Source organism: Neomonachus schauinslandi, chromosome 4 (assembly GCF_002201575.2).
Source record: "Neomonachus schauinslandi chromosome 4, ASM220157v2, whole genome shotgun sequence".
Taxonomy (NCBI): domain Eukaryota; kingdom Metazoa; phylum Chordata; class Mammalia; order Carnivora; family Phocidae; genus Neomonachus; species Neomonachus schauinslandi.
In genome coordinates this window covers 151,201,291-151,221,046 of record NC_058406.1, presented here as the reverse complement: position 1 = coordinate 151,221,046, position 19,756 = coordinate 151,201,291, and the positions used below count along the sequence as shown (strand labels likewise).

At 38.3% G+C, this 19,756-nt stretch overlaps 1 protein-coding gene across 2 annotated transcripts in view; it reads right to left on the bottom strand.

Annotated features, from left to right (window-relative positions):
• The window catches only part of VPS13B (vacuolar protein sorting 13 homolog B), a 762,353-nt gene that overhangs the window by 134,412 nt on the left and 608,185 nt on the right, over positions 1 to 19,756 (bottom strand). For both annotated transcript variants that reach the window (XM_021688693.1, XM_021688692.1), the window contains 3 exons: positions 13,529 to 13,731; positions 10,707 to 10,914; positions 10,051 to 10,235 (listed from right to left, as the gene is read on the bottom strand). In XM_021688693.1, coding sequence (XP_021544368.1) covers positions 10,051 to 10,235; positions 10,707 to 10,914; positions 13,529 to 13,731 — 596 coding nt within the window. The remainder of the gene's footprint in view (positions 1 to 10,050; positions 10,236 to 10,706; positions 10,915 to 13,528; positions 13,732 to 19,756) is intronic.

Sequence of the window (19,756 nt, the reverse complement as noted above, 5' to 3'; positions counted from 1 at the left end):
TTTTTTTTTTCTTTCTGCATTTCAACAACAATGAATCTCATATCTGGGCTTTGACCACCCCTCCTAAAGATGATGGATAGGAGCAAAGCCTTCTGGGACACATTAGTACAGCTGCCAGTGGGCAGGAGGTGCTTATAAAATAAAAAGGCTCGGGATTCTGGGAACATATTTGCAGTTATAAGAGAACCGCCCAACACAGCTGAAAAGAAACACCCAAAAACACTTCCTTTTATTCTTTTTAAGCTGTGCGTGGAAGAGGCACATCATATTAGATTGCAAGTAACTCTCAGAAGGATTTTTTTTATGTCGTGTCACCAGGTGCTAATATCATAACCTTCGCCCATCAGGTACATGTGCTTTAGAATTATAGGAAGCTTGTAAAGTCAAGTTTAAAGCAGCAAAAGTCTGGTTTTTAATTTATTGGATAATACTGAGTATCACTGCCTGACCTGAAACATTTTCTCCATGTAATTATGAAAAACAATAACCCACCGAACTATAAGGTTTAGTGAAGCTTTAGTTCCACTTGTGGGTACATATGTCAGGTAAAACAGTATCAGAAAACTAAACATGATTAAATCACCACTAAGCTACAGGCATGAAGCATCACATTGTAAACTCGATTTCAAAATAGAAAATGGTTTTATATGTGAAGCTCTCACACATCATTAGACCTGGGATTGTACAGAATTTGCGAAGCTGCAAATGTGCTACATAGTCATTGCCTTAAAAAGGAAGGACTGACCAAGAAAGGTATGGATTTTAAGCGTTTGGGGGACAAGAAAATATTTCCTATATGTCAGTTAAGATATAAGAGCTTGCTGAATCAATATTTTGGGAGGATGCTAGGAGAGAACAATGAGAAGATTTAAGGAGTGATATGAGGCTTTTCTCCAGATGCAGACAGCCTTTGATGTAGAAAGAGAAAACAGCTCTGTCGGATATCTGCAAAGAGAAAAGCTGGAAAAACCAGAGCAAAAAGGAGTCAAGTTCTTTTAGTGAGGCGGACTTTCTAGAGACCCTCTGCCCGCAGTGATGCTTCTCTAACACCACAGACCATATATAAAAGGTTTCCCTCTTGGAAGAGCAGAATATGCTGTGCAGACCCTCAGACTCAGACCGGAAAGCAGCAGCTGACAGTGTGAGGCCAGTACTGGGCATGAGTTGGGCCAAACTAGCCAGAGTGAAAAACGAGAACAGTAAGAGAGATCTGACACAGAATGGATGGATCCCTTTTGGGGGGTATCTGCCGAGCTCACAATGACCCCTACTTCACAGCCATGTTGGTGAATGTGACTCCACCCCATGGCCACAGTTGAACGACCCAAGAGCACCTGACACCCCTCTAGGTGGATAAGGAATGTGGAACTGGACCGGAGGTTGGACTTGTAAATGTGACTCTGGGAGTTGGGCTCTGGAAATTGTGGGGAGACTACCAGCTGGCCTGAGAAGCAGGAGGAAAGCTCGTTTGTTGAAAAGGAAGAATGAAGCAAACATAGGGAAAGAAGCAGAGAAAAGTGATAGTGTGTAAATACTCCTCTGGGTTCCTATCTTCCATTCCTGGCCTCGTTTTTGAGGCCCAGTGGCCCTTGGCTTCTAGGACTCCCCACTGTGGCTTGATACTAGATCCCCCCATTTTTCTTTAAGTCAGCTTCAGTGGGGTTTCCGCTACCTGCAGCCTGGAGGACTGTAGCTGACAGGCTACCTCGGAGGGGCTGACCGTGTAGCTTTGGGACAGCAACCAGTCTGTCAGTGAAAGCATGCTCTTAATCACAGGCACAACCCGCATTCCTAACAACTGTTAGGACACCAACAGGCTATAAATACAAAAAAAAGTCTTTCTCAGAAAACAGGGCTTTCTTGGTCTAACACAGTTGGGTCCAGGTTCTTTGATCAATGGAGTCGACGACGACAATGGTAACGCTGATACTCACAGCAGCTACCATTTACTGTGTGTTGTAATGATAATTTACTAAGCCCCAAACTATGTAAGACTGGATGCTTTATATACATCCTATCTACTTCTCACAACTCTTCATGGTGGTAGTGAGAGTAGAATTTTGTTTGGAAATGTTTGTGACACAATGCACAACAGAGACGACATCTGGGAAAGACCAGCATACTGGGCAGGCAGGTGCCACAAGAGGGTACTCAGCATGATGGATTCGCCCTGATTCAAGATCTGGCCATTGGTCTTGCAGCCTCAGAAAATTTCCATGGTGTCCTAGCACTTAGGAATGCTGAGTCATGCAACAGAGTTCACTAGAGACTGATATATAAACCAGATGCCAAGTTATTAATTTACCATGAGATGTATAACTGCCAAGCAGCCTGGATACTGATGCTGGCCTGAGCAATGTATGATACTCTCTCTGTAGACAGATTGCTTGGGGAGCCAAAGTTTTAGGAGGTTGTTTGGGTGGTTAGATGATTCGAATGTTAGACACAGGGATCTGACAGCTGCTATATTTGTCTCCATGAAGGGGATTTAGCTCCCAGGTGAACCAGACACTTGGGCACCATTTCTTTGGATGCTGCCAGGAGAGCTTCTGCCAACAAATGCTTCTGTGACCTTCCTAGGCTTCTAGAGCTGACCAGTTTTCCTTCTGAAGGAAACATTCTTTCTTTAGATATCTTTTTTTTTTTTAAAGATTTTATTTATTTATTTGAGAGAGCGAGAATGAGAGAGAGTACATGAGAGGGGGGAGGGTCAGAGGGAGAAGCAGGCTCCTCGCTGAGCAGGGAGCCCGATGCGGGACTCGATCCCGGGACTCCAGGATCATGACCTGAGCCGAAGGCAGTCGCTTAACCAACTGAGCCACACAGGCGCCCTCTTTCTTTAGATATCTTAATATCCAATCCATCTTGTGCGTCTAGGAGTCCCTTTATTTAAGGTTATTTTGCATATTTGGGGTCAGATTCATGATTTCATGCTTTAATAGTCTGAAGTAAAAGGATAATTTTATTTTCCTTCTTTCCACATTTCTCAACAGAGTAGCTCACTATCACGCGAATGTATCATCTACGGTATTATTATCCCGATGTTTTACAAAGAGGGTAAAAAACATAGGTTTTGGAGTCAGGAAGACCTGGGATAAAATTCTGGCTCTCCCATTTTTAAGTTTCATAATTCAAGACAAGTTAATTTCTCCTAGCCTCAGTTTCCTCACTTATAAAGTGGGGATAATGTGCACCTCACAGAATAAAATGAGATTTACTGAGGTTTTTATGCAAAGCATCTAGCACAGTTCTGGGTGTAAAACACTAAGATGATCATAACACATCGAATAACCCAGATCTCAACCATTTAGATTCTCCTTGGTTTCCAAGTATGTAATTTTTTCTTCATTATTCTTCCAATGTGGTTTCCATTTGATTTTTATAATCATATTAGTGTTACTTTAAAAACTAATTTCCCTGACTTTTGAACTGAATAAACAAAAACGAACCCTACACGAGTGCACTGATTTCTTTGGCTTACTGTTCTCCTTCTCCACCAGAAATAAACAAATGACACAGCTTGCTTTTGTCTTTTTCCTTCCTGTTATCCTTGTGAAGATACCGTTTATGGACTCTAGTCATGTTTTTTTCATATAAGAAGTCTGCACCAAATTCTCAAGCTGGAAAATGCCTTTTTAACTGAGAAAGTGCTATGAAATCATACAGCTTTTGTCACAAATCAATTTTGTTCCCGATTAATTCAGTTTACTTTTCAGATGTCAGAATTCCCCAAATTACATGATACTTCCCGTATAAATGTGTGGGTCTATCTTTATATTTAGCTATTCTATCTTATGAGTTTGCATATGCAATTATGCCCTCTTTTTTCAAGTACATTATAAACCTTGTAAGAGTAGGGACAGATCAATCTCTTTATATCCTCATTGTCTATACATTGTAGTATCCTACACTAGATTGAGAAGATATCAAATAATTCTTTGTTGGGGAGAAATGCTATGAAGTGGAAATAAAAATGACAGAGATGTTTATCTCATTTGTTAATTATATTCACATTTTCTGAAGGTATAGATCTGAATCTAAGTATCTATTTAATTCTTTTGGTGTAAACTTTTTGTGAACCTGTGTCAATTTTTCCTCAAATTACTTAAACATTTTCTTTCCTTCTCCTTTGACTTTTTTTCTTCTTAAAGATTTTATTTATTTATTTGACAGAGAGAGAGAGAAGAGTAAGAGCACAAGTAGGCAAAGCAGCAAGCAGAGAGAGAGGGAGAAGCAGGCTCCCCACTGAGCAGGGAACCCAATGTGGGACTCGATCCCAGGACCCTGGGATCATGACCTAAGCCGAAGGCAGATGCTTAACCGACTGAGTCACCCAGGTGCCCCATCCTTCTCTTCCAACTTTAACACCAGGAATTTCATGTACACCCTAGATGTTTCTTACATTAGAGGAATTCCTGACTTTAGCTTTTACATCTTTTCCTTTAATCCACATTGTATGTTAGCAACACCAAACTTATCTTCCAATTCACTCCTTTAACTTTGCTTCCCCTGTTTAAATTGCTTCAGTGATTCCACCCCCTTAGTGTTTGTCTTGAATTGTAATGCTCAAGCTTTATTTATACTCTTAAGATCCTTGAGGAAAGATGATATTTAGTTTGGCCTATCTCACATACCAAATGAAGATATCTAAAAATTTAGTGCAACACATAAATGAAAATAAATATGAAACAAGAAAAATGCAGTATTGAGAGAATAAAAACAAGTACTATGACAGATCTGTGTGAGAATTAAGATATCCATTATCAATTTTACTCCAAAAGTGGATTAAAATTTTACAATCTGGGTACATGTGTATTTCCAAAATTGAATCCTGAGTAGGCAGTGTATACAACAAGATGAGGAAAGGAAAACTTAGAATGTGCCAGACACAGTGCCAGAAATTCTGACATTTAAGCTCATTAAAATGATACAATATTCCTTCTAGGTTGACGGCATTATTCTACCCTACAAGTTGTAATCTTATTTATACCTAAGTATACTGCTAATACTTAAAATTTAACCTGATAAAATTATAAACTGACCATAAAGTAAGCTCCTTTTGCTTTCTGTGAACATTAATTTCAGGGTCTTTATGCAGAACCTACGGTTAGTTTGATTTAATATTATAAACATGTTTTCCATATTTTTCATTACACTTGCAAAATAAATTCCATAAACTCATATGGGGAGCCTATTTATAAATGCCATTATCAATCATGGAAAGATATATAAACAGACAAATGTGAGGGTTCTAAATAAGTGAACTCTATAAGGTCAGTTTTTTATGAACTAAACGATCCTCAAGGAAAAAGTCAACCAAACTTGATTCTGTTTTTAGGACTAAAACCAAAGAGATTAAGTTATCTTTGTATTTAAGAACTAGCCTCTGTCTAGGGGGCAGTGGGCTTGGCAGTATATTCAATGATCTCACCAAAAGCCTATGTAATGTAATGACATTAGACTGTGTGTTTATGGTAGATAATACCAGTGAAGCATAACACGATGCATCTTGACATAATTCAGTTTGCAAAACCAAAACTCATTCAACAGCCCCACAAAATTATGACAAGCAATGTAATACTTTTGAATAATACAAAATAGAAACATGGACATTCATGCATTCATTCATCCATTTGATATACTTAGCATCTCTCCAGGGCAGTGGATACTAGAAGGGACAGGATGACAGATTTGATACAATCATTGCCTTTGGAAACCTACAATCTAGGAGACAAGATATGAACACATAATTAAAATGTGAGGAATAAGATAAGAAATAGCATAAAAGTGCTGCTATGGAGTGTCACAGGACTACAGAGGAAGGGGGTAATTTGTGTGGAGATGGCATCTAGGGAAGGCTTCATGGTGTTGAGGGCATAAGGGCTGTTTGGAAGTGTGGGTAGGATTTCAGCATAGAAAGGGGAGATTCAAATGAAGAGGGAGTGGTATGGAAGTGGGCTGTCACCGGCAGCTTTGGTAAATGCTGGACAGGTCGGTTTGACTAGAGGGTAGATCATGTGTAATGGAGTGAAAGGTAAAGCTGGGTGGGGGTGGAGAGGTTATGCAGGGCCCTCAAGGTCAGTCTACGAGGGTGAAAGGATCACTGAAAGCTTTTCTCAAGGAACTGATACAGTCCACCTGTTCCTTGAAGAACTTAGTAGGATAGCTTGAAGGAAGAGAGACCAAAGGCTGGAATTCTCTTTAGAAGGTTCTTTCAGTGGTCCAGACATTTGCTTGTGAGGGAGTGGAGGGAAAGAAATGAACATTTATTGAAAGCTCACTATGTGTAAGGCATTTATTTGTTTTAGCTATAATATTTCACTCAATTCTTGTAACATCTCTGAAAGGTAAATAACATTAACTCCAGCGTTCAGTTGAGGAGCTGAATCCCCAGAAGCAAGTCCAAGGTCTGGCACTGCAACTGCTCAAGGAAAAAGCTGTCATATCGAATCAAAGCTGTGATTCATGCAACATATTTTCTGTTCTCAACAGAAGCTCCAAGGAAACAAAATAGTTTGTACAGTTCTAAGATTGCAACCCAGAGAGATATTTCTACCAATGAGGCTCACCCCAAACCTTGGGTCAAATTCTGCTCCTCGTCAGGGGAACGTAAGGATCAGAATGGGAGCTCAGCTGCATGGCAACCTTCTGCCAGTCCCACTTTATTCTTCCATGCCAGTCGTTGATTCTGGGTGTTCTTACTGCTGCGATCAAGCTCTCCCTTTCAACTCACAGGAGGTCAAGCCTCTCTTGCTTCTTAGACCAGCATCCCTGTCTTTGAACTGTGCCCACAACCCACAGTTCCTATCTCTCCAATAAGATGTGAAACCTCTCTGATACCAGCGCTTTGCCTGTTGCCCCCTGCCATGCTTCCTTCATGCAGTGCTGTGTTTATGTGACAAATCCACCGTCTAGACCCTGGGACCGTCCCAGCTCTCCTGGACTACTCCAGCTGGTCTGTAGAATCACCAGCCCCCACTCTCTCTGGTCTAGCTTATGCTTCTATTTGATGAAAAGACTTTTGACAATTGTCACCAGGGTAGTAATTGGTAATACTCATACTTAAATATTACATAGCACATGCTGTGTGCCAGGCATTGTTCGATGTGTCTTTCAAACATTCCTTCCTATAATCATCACATTATTAATAGCCTCATTTTATTGATGAAAAAAAAAAGCAAAACAAAAGACGCGAGGCTGAGAGATTAAGTTACTTGTCTAAGGTGACATCAAGCATTCTGGCTAGAGTTTATCCTCTTAACCAGAAGGCTGTTCTTCCTTCCCCAATGTCCGTGAGAAGATAAAGAACACGTTACCAGCGAATGTACTATCTCAAATGCCTCATTTAATACAACTGGCATAATACTACCACTAAGAGTTTTAAGACTTATGTTAGTTAACACTGAGTTATAAATATGGACCCAACAAGCAGTTACAAAGAAGCCCTTACATGATGCTGAAACTTTGACATAGGAGTATTTTCATTTTGACTGAACATACTAAAGATGTTCTGCATTTGGGCAAGTCTAATAAGGCAGTAGTATTCAAAGATATTGCTATTTTACTTAGCCAAAATAATCCAAGAATGCTGGTAGAGAAGGTAATCCTGAATATGATATTAATAGGAGGGGAAACAAATTTAAGGATTTAAAGAATCAAAGCAGAGTTGGTAAGAGAGTAGATTTTAAAAATTCTCATCACAAGAACAAAAAATCAAATTAAAGACTGCTGACATCTTGGCAAATCAGATAGTTCTGCACACTCAGGTTTACTTGACAAAACGATGACACATTTTATTGTTATCAATTCAGAAGGTGAACATCTGACTAAATATATTATAATAAAAAATTGAAACAAGAATTAAATAAGAATATAATATGTCAATGTTAATATGCTAATATGTTAATACGAATTTTGGATTCAAATTGGATTTGGCACGGAGTCTGCTTAAGACTCTCTCTCCCTCTGCCCCTCTCCTCCATGCTCTTTCTCTCTCTCTCTCAAATAAATAAGTCTCAAAAAAAAAAAAAAATAAGTACAGAGCACTCATTAAAAAAATTGGGGAGGGCATCTGGGTGGCTTGGTTGGTTAAGCATCTGACTCTTGATTTTGGCTCAGGTCATGATCTCAGGGTTGTGAGATCGAGCCCCATGTTGGGCTCCCCACTGGGGATGGAGTCTGCTTAAGATTCTCTCTACCCCTCCCCACCTTCCCCTTCTAAAAAACAAAAAAAGAAAAAGAAAAAATTGGTGAATATCTCTGTGTACCAAGTGCTAGATAAAAGTGATCAAGAAATATAAGGAGCTTCTTTTCTTTTCTTTTTAGATTTATTTATTTTAGAGAGAAAGAGAGCGTGCGTGCACATGAGTGGGGGGAGTGGCAGAGGGAGAAGGCAAGAGAGAATCCAAGCAGACTCCCTGCTGAGCACAGAGCTCAATGCAGGGTTCGATCTCAGGACCCTGAGATCATGACCTGAGCCAAAAGCAAGAGTTGGATGCTTAATCGACTGAGCCACTCAGGCGCCCCCAAGGAGCTTATTTTCTAATGGTAGAGAGAGAAAGACCATGAGCAAGTAAATAAATAAATGCATACTATAATTCTAAATAGTAATAAGAGCTATGACAAAAGTAAAACAAGGTAATGTAATTTAGAATAAAGAAGTGGTAGTGAACCAGCCATGATAGGACATTTGAGCTGGTACCTGAATGACAAAGTTGGGGAAGAGAGCAAGAGAAATGACTATCAAGTGGGATACTCAACCAGTATGGTTGGAGCATAGTAAGGAATGGGGAGACTGGCATGAGACCAAGTCAGCAAGGTGGGCAGGGCACACATCATAGGTCCTTATAGGCCACAGCAAGATGGTTGAATTTTGTTCTAAGTAGAGGAAGGCACCATCAGGTTCTAAGTTAGAGGAGTGATGTGACCTGATCTACATTTTTAAAAGATCACTTTAGCTGCTATTTGGAAAATGCATTACAGGGAGTCAAGAATAGAATCATTGAGACCAAGTAGGAAGCTACTGTAGCAGGTAACAGGAAGGGGGCAGCCTGGACTCAAGTTGTACCAGTAAAAAGAGGGAAGTAGATGGAATAGGGGCATATTTTGGGGGCAGAACTGACAGGACTTGTTGATGCAGTAGATGTGGGGAGTCAGGGAAAGAGAGCAACCTCACTGTTCTGAGTTTGTGTGATCTAGTGATATGTGGAAAACAAATTTTTGGAGAAATCAGATCTGTAGAATATTGATAAGTGGAAAGATAATGTAGTGATAGCCTCAGTGACATTTACGTTAAACTTAGGGAAATGACAAGCAACAAACTTTCACAAAGTCATATGGAATACGACCATGGGTTAGACAGTTTTCCTATCAGCCACCTCAAGCCCGAGACCATTCTCAGCTCTGGAAATGAAGACGAAAACTGTGAGCCTTGTGAACATTCTGGCCTATGTGAACATATTTTATTTCATAAAGCAGTTCTAGAAATGCTGAAGAGTGTGAGCACATGGTAAGTATTTGAAAAATATGTGGTGAACTGAATGACAGCTGTCCCATTACACTCAGAGAACATGTAACATAACCTCCTATAAAAGGGCTAAGAGTAGAATTGAGAACTCTCAAAATTGCCATGAATTGTGAATCTGAATTACATTATTCCCTATTTTAAAATTTCTATTTTGTGGGTGTGTATACATATGTATGTATATGTATTTGTGTGTATTTCTCTCTGATACTATTGATGGGAAAAATAGGTATGCTCTAATCTTTTTTTGATTATTATTTTTAAAGATTTTATTTATTTATCTGTCAGAGACAGAGAGGGAACACAAGCAAGGAGAGCGGCACGTAGACGCAGAGGAAGAAGCAGGCCCCTCGTTGAGCAAGGAGCCCAATGTGGGACTCGATCCCAGGACCCTGGGATCATGACCTGAGCCGAAGGCAGATGCTTAAGTAACTGAGCCACCGAGGCATCCCTCTAATCTTTTTTCCTAGTATCTAATCAGCACTTTTCCACAATGCTTTTATTTAAAATGAATAGTCATTACCTACCTGTAGCATATCCCCAAGGTCTGCTGTGCTAATATCTGGATCCTCTGTGGTGTTGAAGGGCACAGGAGTTATCCGTACAAGGGTGAGCACTCTAGGTTCTGGATATCTCCATAACATCATCCCTGAGCTATCTTCAGTTTCATTGTAAAACAAGACTTCATAGACACCAGGCATTTTCAAGGGTTCTGTTAAAGGAAAAAATAATTAATTGCATGCTTTTGAAAGGAAACATGTTGATTTATTACAGAAAGAGAACATTATGAGGATAAAAGATAAGAATGTAAAGAAGCTGGCTGGCCATTTTTAATTGGTTTGAGACAGGAACAAATTAAGAATTTTCCCTTAAGACAGACTGAAAGGTAATGTACTATTTTTTTTTATTATGTTATGTTAATCACCATACATTACATCATTAGTTTTTGATGTAGTGTTCCATGATTCCTTGTTTGCATGTAACACCCAGTGCTCCATTCAATACGTGCCCTCTTTAATACCCATCACCAAGCTAACCCATCCCCCCGCCAGAACGCTAAGTTTGTTTGTAATGTACTATTTTTGTACTGCAGGTATTAACGTACTTTTCAAGTGATCTTAATGTGCTATTTAGTGAACGTGCAGTTAAAACTCTCTCACATACTGAAGCTGTTACTACTTACCAGCATCTCGTACATACTGGAATAGGCCTGTCCGTAGGTCATCTGAACTTTGTTCACTTTTAAACATCTGGTTCTTTTCTATAGGAGACGGCATTTGGGACACTGCTTCGGGAACTTGGGCTTCAAAATTTCCCTCCTCCTTAAGGTATCCACTGAGTAATTCATGTAGAAGAACTAAACAGTTCAAATGTTCTTGACCCCAGAAAACCTTTAACAATCATATGAAAAATTTTAGTGGCTTTTAAATACAAACATTTCATGAGGATAATTAGGCACAATCATACTTGAATTAATGCAAGACCATAATTACGTTCAATTTAATTATTGACAATAACTTAACTATAGTTTCTAAGTAATTGACCTATGGGATGAAATTCTATTACTTGAATAAATATATAAAAACAAGAAAATCAATTACATCATATATTGTGTTAATAACAATCAATTTTCAATGCTGAATTACCAATGAAATTATGTTAGTGCAAGGTAATGTTTATGAGTTAACTTAGCTAAGTGAGAAAACAATGCCTATTACAGTTTGAGAGAAGGCAATGAAGATCTTCTAGGCCAGAACGTTTTTAAAAGAATAATAATAACCTTGTGGAATAGCTTCCTACATTTTGTCATGAGATTAAACAAACACCTCTCAATTATAAGGTTCCTTTCTTTGCACTTTTACTCTTCAGAGAAAAAGAGAGGGAAGATGCTCAATGAACTTGAACTCAGAAGGCTCCCAACTTCTGTGTTTACCTAGAATGTGCCAACATACAGTATTCCACAGCCCCTGATAATCAACCATAGAGGAGATACAGTAGAGTTTCAGAACAAAGGCCTTGGTGTTTTCTGTAATAAAGAGGATCAAATTCTCTTTTCTCTGCATGTGAAGAGTACTAGTCCATAACAGAAGTATGACCGTGGGTAATAATGATTAATGTCAGAGGACTCAAAATGCAAATAATGTTACATTTGTTTGTATATACTGGATAAAGGCAATACAACCATTATTTCTAAGAGAACCAGATAAACACAGAAAAGAGAAAAAATATAAAGACGCAGAAAAAAATAACCCTATACCAGTGGGTAAATTTTAAACCTAAGTTTGGGTCCTGCTCTCTGGAATTAAGGCAGTAGAAATAAAGGTAAGAGATGTGATACTAAGTCTACTGTGTTCTCATCAATCTTATTTTTATTGGATCCTGAAAAATAGAGATAGGTGAAAAGTCAAGCTGGGGAGTTGAACGCTGTGCTCTGGGCTTTAAATTGTCAAGAGACAGTGACTTTATAATGTAGAGATAATATACTATGTTTTTGTCTTATTGTTGATTTTAATGAGGAGTTACTTTGCTGTCTTGGGAAAATGGTAATACAGTTAATACTGTTGATAAAACAACATGAAATCACATGCTTATTGTTAAATACATGAAGATTTCCTATAGTCTCCAAAGCAATACAAAGCAGTAAGTTATTAGAATACTTCCACATCTTCCCGTCAGTAAAAAAACTGGTGAAAAAGTCAAGGCAACACAACTTTTAGATGAAAACAAGAAATTCATATATAATACGCCTCCATTATTAACGAATTAGTCATTTCCATTTTCTGTAATTGTGAATTTCTCAAGATTTTTGGATTTATGTCAAACTTGGGGGACATCAAATCATATCAAGAATACATTCACATCTATCCAAATAGAAAGTTACCAAGAAACAAGTTGAATATCCTCATACAGTCCATACCTGGCTATAAATCAAACGCATAAAAGGCTGCAATTGATTATATATCAAGTGTTAATCATCAAATGTTATAATATCTGAAGAACCTGCCATTGGCAAATGGTTATTATATACTGCTGATGGCACAGTGCTTGAGACAACTTGACTACTTTGTAGAAAAGTCTATAATTAGAAAAATGTTTAATGACCCAGCAAGCAATTCTACTCCTAGTCATATCCAAGAGAAATGAAAACATATGTCCACACAAGAGCTTGTACACAAATGTTCCTAGCAGCATCATTCATAATACCCAAAGGTGGAAAGAATCCAAAAGTCCATCAACTGATAAATAGATAAATGTGGTATGGCCATACAATGGAATATTATTTGGCCCATAAAAAGGAACAAACTAGGGGCGCCTGGGTGACTCAGTTGGTTAAGCGTCTGCCTTCAGCTCAGTCATGATCCCGGGGTCCTGGGATTGAGCCTCGCATCAGGCTCCTTGCTCAGCAGGGAACATGTTTCCCCCTCCGCATGCAGCTCCCCCTGCTTGTACTCTCTCTATGTGTCAAATAAATAAATAAGATCTTTAAAAAAAAAAAAAAAAGGAACAAAGTATTGGCACCTGCTACAAATGGATGAACCTTGAAAACACTATGCTAAGTGAAAGAAGCCAGTCACAAAAGACCAGATTATATGATTCCATTTACATGAAATGTCTAGAACAGTCAAATATGTAGAGTCATAAAATGGATTAGTAGTTGCCTAGACCTAGGGAGAGGATTAGAGGGTAATGGGGAATGAATGCTAATGGGTACAGGGTTTTGAGGGTGTGTGTGTGCGTGTGTGTGTGTGTAAATGTTCTAAAATGGGTTATAGTGATGAGCACACAACTTCATGAATTACTAAAAAACCACTGAATCGTATACTTTATTTAGGTGAATTGTATGGTATGTGAATTCTATCTCAATAAAGCTGTTAAAAAAAGTTTAGTAAGAGATCAGTCTGATAATACTCTTTCTCACCCTATCAAGATTTAGTCTAACAGTTCAAAAAATGAACACAGGCTAGTTGAAAACTTATGGGAAAAATGTGGCCAATTCCCACAGACCTGTAGCAGACCTCCTCTTAAATCAATGGATATTTTTGGTATGGACTCTTCTGGGCCTGGATTGCCACTGTGTTTACACCACTTAGCTTCCAGATTGACAGTAGCACAGCATGGTCCTAACAGAATCCGATTTCTTTCTTTGAGACTTGTTTTAAGCAGAAAATCATTTATGCTGAGTAGAAATGATGACCCAAGAATTATGCCTGGAAAAAAAAAAAGAAGAGGGGTATATGTTATAATTATTCCTTGTCAAAAATGTATGTTTGAGCAAGAACTATCTGTATTTTTTAAAAAGCATTAATTCATCCTTTGTCAGAGTCTTCTTTTTCAGTTGGCTTCCTCCCACAGTTTTATGACACTTATATAGAATTCTAGTTATGAAGCAGGTATGCCTCACTCACATTCCTAACAAAGAAATATTTGCCAAAACATTATGACTTTTTCCATGTGTGAGCATTTTAAGTTTTATGAGTAGAGACATTTTCATTAAATTGTGCAAGTTTTTCAAACAACTACATTAAGAATAAGAACAGCTGCTTCATTTGTCTATTGTTAACATGATGGGAAAGGGCAATTTTCTGTGATTTCTTATAGTAACAGAGTATAGTATATTATTTTGCTAGACACTCAAGTTTTTGACTGGCCCATGTTAAAATTCAAAACAATCAAAATATGTAACATGTGTTTTCTAAAAATTTTAGTTTAATCCAAACTTCACACATCATAACCACTTGAAGTTTACAAAGTCTTAAAAACAGATAGTGGCAGGTTAGATTTATGAGAAAAACTATACGCTATAGTTCAAAGTAAATATACCCAGAAAAGGAATACACTTTAAAATGTAGGTTTTTCTTTTGAACTTAAACTAGAAGTGTAGATCAAAACCTTTTCATAAAACCAACAGCACACTTTAAGATATTTGGATGCAAAGTTAGAGTGGTGGGTTAACTTTCCCCAAGGAGCTCATATTCTGAATTGTCATTGTGAATATTGAATTTCACCAGACCACGTTTGTAATGCCCATGGCTTATTTTTCTAATGATACTTGATCCTTAAAAGAGATGGAAGATTAAAAAACACCTTAGGCCCATAGTATACACGTTTCAAAGTATAGTACCCACATTGACTTTCCAATTCTGTGGAGACTTGAAAACTTCATATATGTTGTATGCTCCTACTACAGAAATAAGATACATAACTTCTAATCTTCCATGGAAGACATCACACCCACGTAAGTTAGGGCTAAGACTTTTGTTAAAATTTAGGATGGTAGAAATCAGGTTCATAAATTTTTTCAACTCTATTATGGCACGAAGACTTCCATTTCATTTATATAACTTTCTTGATTCACAACTACACCTCACTTAAAGAAAAGAACTGAAACAGAAAATTAAAAAAAAAAAAAAAAACAGGCCCCCAAATACCTAAGAATCAAAAATCATCTCCATTAATGGAGTTTAGAACTCAAGTCATAACTTCCTGACTTAACTGCATTACCTTTCCTGAAATATTTACTACTCAACAGTAAATATCCGCTAAATGAAACATATCAATTTATTATTCAGAAATTTCTCATAATGGGATTATGAAAGTATAGGCTTGATTCAGTATAGTCATCCAGCAAATGAGTATTAAGGGAACATTAGAATTACATTTCTCTTTATTCCCCAATACATGCATCTTCATTCTGCCCTACAGTGAAATACCCAATTATCTGGTAGTAATCTTTTTTTTTTTTTAAAGATTTTATTTATTTATTTGAGAGAGAATGAGAGACAGAGAGCACGAGAGGGAAGAGGGCAGAGGGAGAAGCAGACCCCCCGCTGAGCAGGGAGCCCGATGCGGGACTCGATCCCGAGACTCCAGGATCATGACCTGAGCCGAAGGCAGTCGCTTAACCAACTGAGCCACCCAGGCGCCCTGGTAGTAATCTTAATGTGAATATTCTTTTGGTTCCTCATACACAAAATGCTTAATACCAAAGGCCTTCTAGGTTGCTTATCTCATTTAATGTTTATCATTACCTTGCCAGACACCCAGATTTTAAAAAATCTCAGGGCCCACTTTGGGAGCTCTTGCTCTCTTATTCCAAGACTTAATTTCTAGATCATTCTATCCATCTCCATTATTTTAAAACATCAAGGAAGAGAGATTTTGGTAAGCTAAATGATTGAAATGGTAGACCACATCATTTTCAAGCTTTAGTAGACTGACCATCCTGGAGGCAAAGACCATTTTATTCAGTATAGTACTGGGCACAACAGTAGCTCTTCAGGATATATCCCACCAAACTGAATTGCCAGTATAAAATCTGATCCTACTTTCATCTGTCTCAACATATTTTTTAATTGACAGACAAAACAGAAAAGTGCTTAAATCTTTGCCATTCTTCATTCTATCACTGTGTCATAGAATAATAAGGTTGGATGGAGGAGACCTTAGAAGCCATCCATTCCAAGTCCCCCTCCTCTAAAAGAAATCACACAAAACTCTTTTTATTTTGAAACAATGTTAGAAGCACCTAAAACTTGCAAAAATATACAGAGTTCCCATATACCTCTCATCTAGCTATGTAACCATAGCAGAAATACTGAAATCAGGAAATCAACATTGATATCATACCAGTAAGTAATCTACAGATCTCATGTAAATTTTGCCATTTTCCCCACTAATGTCCTTTGATGGTCGGGATCCAAATTAGGAATCCCTACTGAATTTAGCTGTCAGGTCTCCTTAGTCTCCTTTAACCTGTGACAGATCCTCCAGCTTTCTTTGTCTTTAATGACCTTGATGTTCTTGAACAGTCTAGGCCAATTACTTTGCAGCATGTCTCTCAATTTAGTTTATCTGATGTTTTCTCATTAGAATGAAGTTATACATTTTTGGCAAGAATCCCAGAGGAGTGATGCCCTTCTCCATGTTATCATATATTGGGGTATGTGATATCGATGTTTTACTACTGGCAATATTAACTCTGATCACATGGCTAAAGTGGTGTCTGCCAGGTTTTGCCACTGTAAAACTGCTATTTTTTTCTTTTGAAAATAACAAATATCTTGTGGGGGAGATATATGAAGATCATGCACGTATCCTCTTTTACAACAAACTTTTACCTGCTAATGTTTTAGCATCCATCAGTGGTTCTTGCCTGCAATGATTATGACTGTGGTGTGTGATCATGTTGATTTTCCATTTTTCTTATTCTTCTACATTTATTAATTAGCGTTCTATGGTAAAAAGAGCTGTCCTTTCTACCCCATTTATCAGTTCAATTATTTATTTGTATGTATGTGGACTCACAGGTATTTATCTTATTTTATGGGTTATAATCTAATACTATCATTTACTTTGTTGCTTCAACTGAACCAGCTTTGGGCATTGAGAACCCCTTCAAGTTGGGTCTGGTGTCCTTTTGATATACCCCCAACATTTTTTTTTTTAAATATTTTATTTATTTATTCATGAGAGAGAGAGAGAAGCAGAGGGAGAAGCAGGCTCCCAAGGAGCAGGGAGCCCGATGCGGGACTCGATCCCAGGACCCTGGGATCATGACCTGAGCCGAAGGCAGACGCTTAACCGTCTGAGCCACCCAGGCGCCCCTACCCCCAACATTTTTTGAGAACTTTTTTACTTTCTGGCCATATAAGATGTATTAGGCTTATCTTGTATTTTTCCCATCTCATCTATGGCATCAGTCATTTCTCTAGAAAACAAAATCTGGATGATAAGTATGCTCATCGTACTAGGGCGTCACTGCTTCTAGGCCTTCTCAGCAGAGAGGACTAAGGAGCCTATGTATATAAACCACCCATGTTTATGTACACATCTCTATTTCTTTACCTATCCATCAGAACAGATACTAAAAATCATGGATTCATACTGATACCTCTGGTTCTAATCCAGCACCACAGAGTGGTTTCTAGCCTTCTCCCTTTCCTTATTTGTACCTCTTCCTATAACAGTGAGAAACCTGCTGAACACCTCTTCTATGTGCTGATTTCTAATCATTCCTAAAATATCACTTTGAAGTGGTGAAAATTAAAGCAGAAGAACTAAGACAGACATAAAGGGCAACTTCATGAGAGCAAAGGTAATTATCAAAGAAAAGACTATCAAAGAAAGGGCTAATATTTATCTCCAAGAGTCTTGTTAAGAATGGGCTTGACAACATTTTGTCTGCAGCATACAGATGAAGGAGATTACCTTTCTCACTCTATAACAGATTTCATTTATACAAAGATATTTGTAAGCATATGATAAAATCTTTGTAGAAGTAACTTAATACATACAGAATTTGGATCTTACTAGATATTTCTACTATGCAGAAACTACTCAAAATACTGATATTGTACTGTCTAAATTAGTTTCTGAGGTTTTGCTTTAAAAAAAAAACTAGTACTGGAATGACAAAATTTACATCATTCTATCTTATATATATTCCACAGAAAGTGCCTATCTCTTCTCAAAGAAATACTTTTTTTTAAAAAAAGATTTTATTTATTTATTTGAGAGAGAGACACAGAGAGAGAGGGAACACAAGCAGGGGGAGTGGGAGAGGGAGAAGCAGGCTTCCCACTGAGCAGGGAGCCCGATGTGGGGCTCGATCCCAGGACCCTGGGATCATGACCTGAGCCGAAGGCAGACACCTAATGACTGAGCCACCCAGGCGCCCCTCAAAGAAGAACTTAAGTAGGGTTGATGGAAGGCTTTTCTTAATTCCCTAAAGTTAAACAATTATAAGTATTTATTGCCTGGGGTGAGGAAGGATGTGAGAAAAAATTCTAAACTTGAATTATTACAAACAAGTATAGAAATATTGACAGCTTTTGTGTCACTGCATACCCTGTTAAACACACAAACACTTCACTGCCGTCATACAAATCCTATTCTTTTTTGCTTGGGTAGAGACAATGGGATACCTAGAATTCGTGCGAGAATAAAGATAAAGGTCGGGACTGTAATCTCAGAAAAGTGGCCCAGAAGTAGGAAGCCAATGGTCAGGCCAATACCTGGGAGCCTGCAACAAGAAGAAGCAAGCCAGCCAGACTCTGGTGTGTGTTGAGGAGGGTAGGAGGAGGCAAAATGTACCTGAGATACAGAGACCTTACAATGGAGGCAGGCACTGTTCTAGCTTTAGCTTTATTTCAGCAATAATAGAATCTATGCTTTGCCAGAAAGCAGGCTAGTAGGGCTGGAAAGTTGCCAGACTTTGATTTTCATGTTTGATACTCTCTGGAGTTCGATTTGGCTCAGGGATGAGCATGAGATTCAATGAAAACCAATGAGGTACAGTAACACTTTGGGGAAAGTGGCCTTTCCTCTTGCTCCCTGGCTTTGAAGTTAAGAAAATGAAGGCACTGGAGCTGCTAGGAGCCCCCATGTGGGGTCTGAGGCAGAAGCTACGTAACACAGAAGGGAGATCTACTGGATTCTGCCATGCCTAAGGACAGCACTGGTCCCAAGCTTTTCACCTACATGAGACCGCTTAAATCAGCTTAGGTTGGATTTTCTCTCATTTACAACCTAAAGCATCCCAACTGATACACAGTCTCTAAGTAAAGGGATTGCCAAGGGAACCCACAGTCTTCTTTCCTCTCACCCCAATCTCTTATTCCAGTGAATTTCTCTACTCTCATGGCTTTAAGGACAATTTCTTACGACAGTATTCATAACCATGCCTAATTCTTAAGAAAGTGCTACTCCCATGCCTCTATCTATCTGTAAGGCTTCTGGATCTCTGCGATAACCTCCACCTTGATATTTATACATGCATGCATTCATTATTCAACCAACATTTACCGGTTATCTACTATAGACTGGGTAAAGTAAATAATTTGCAATTTTTTCTCCTCAAATCAGATTTTTCCTTGGCAATTTATCATCCTCAAGTTCCGAAATCTAAGGAAGTACTAGAGGGGAAAAAACAATCAACAGCGTTTGTAATATTGACCCTGTTAAGCAAGTGAACTGTTAAAAAACATGGATACTTCCCTACTACCAAATTTTTTTTTTTTTTGCTTTGTATTCTCCTTTGTGCTGTTAATTCTTTCATTCTAATCAAGTATTTGTGTACCTATATGTAAGTCGTTCTTCATTTTTCTCTTTCCTTTTCCCCAACAGTCTATTCCTCACTCTCTTCTTACACCTTTGTCATCCATTTACAGTTTGTACTTGGCTCTATCTCAGGTCCACCAGCATTGATCATGGACTTGTTTAAACACACAGGTG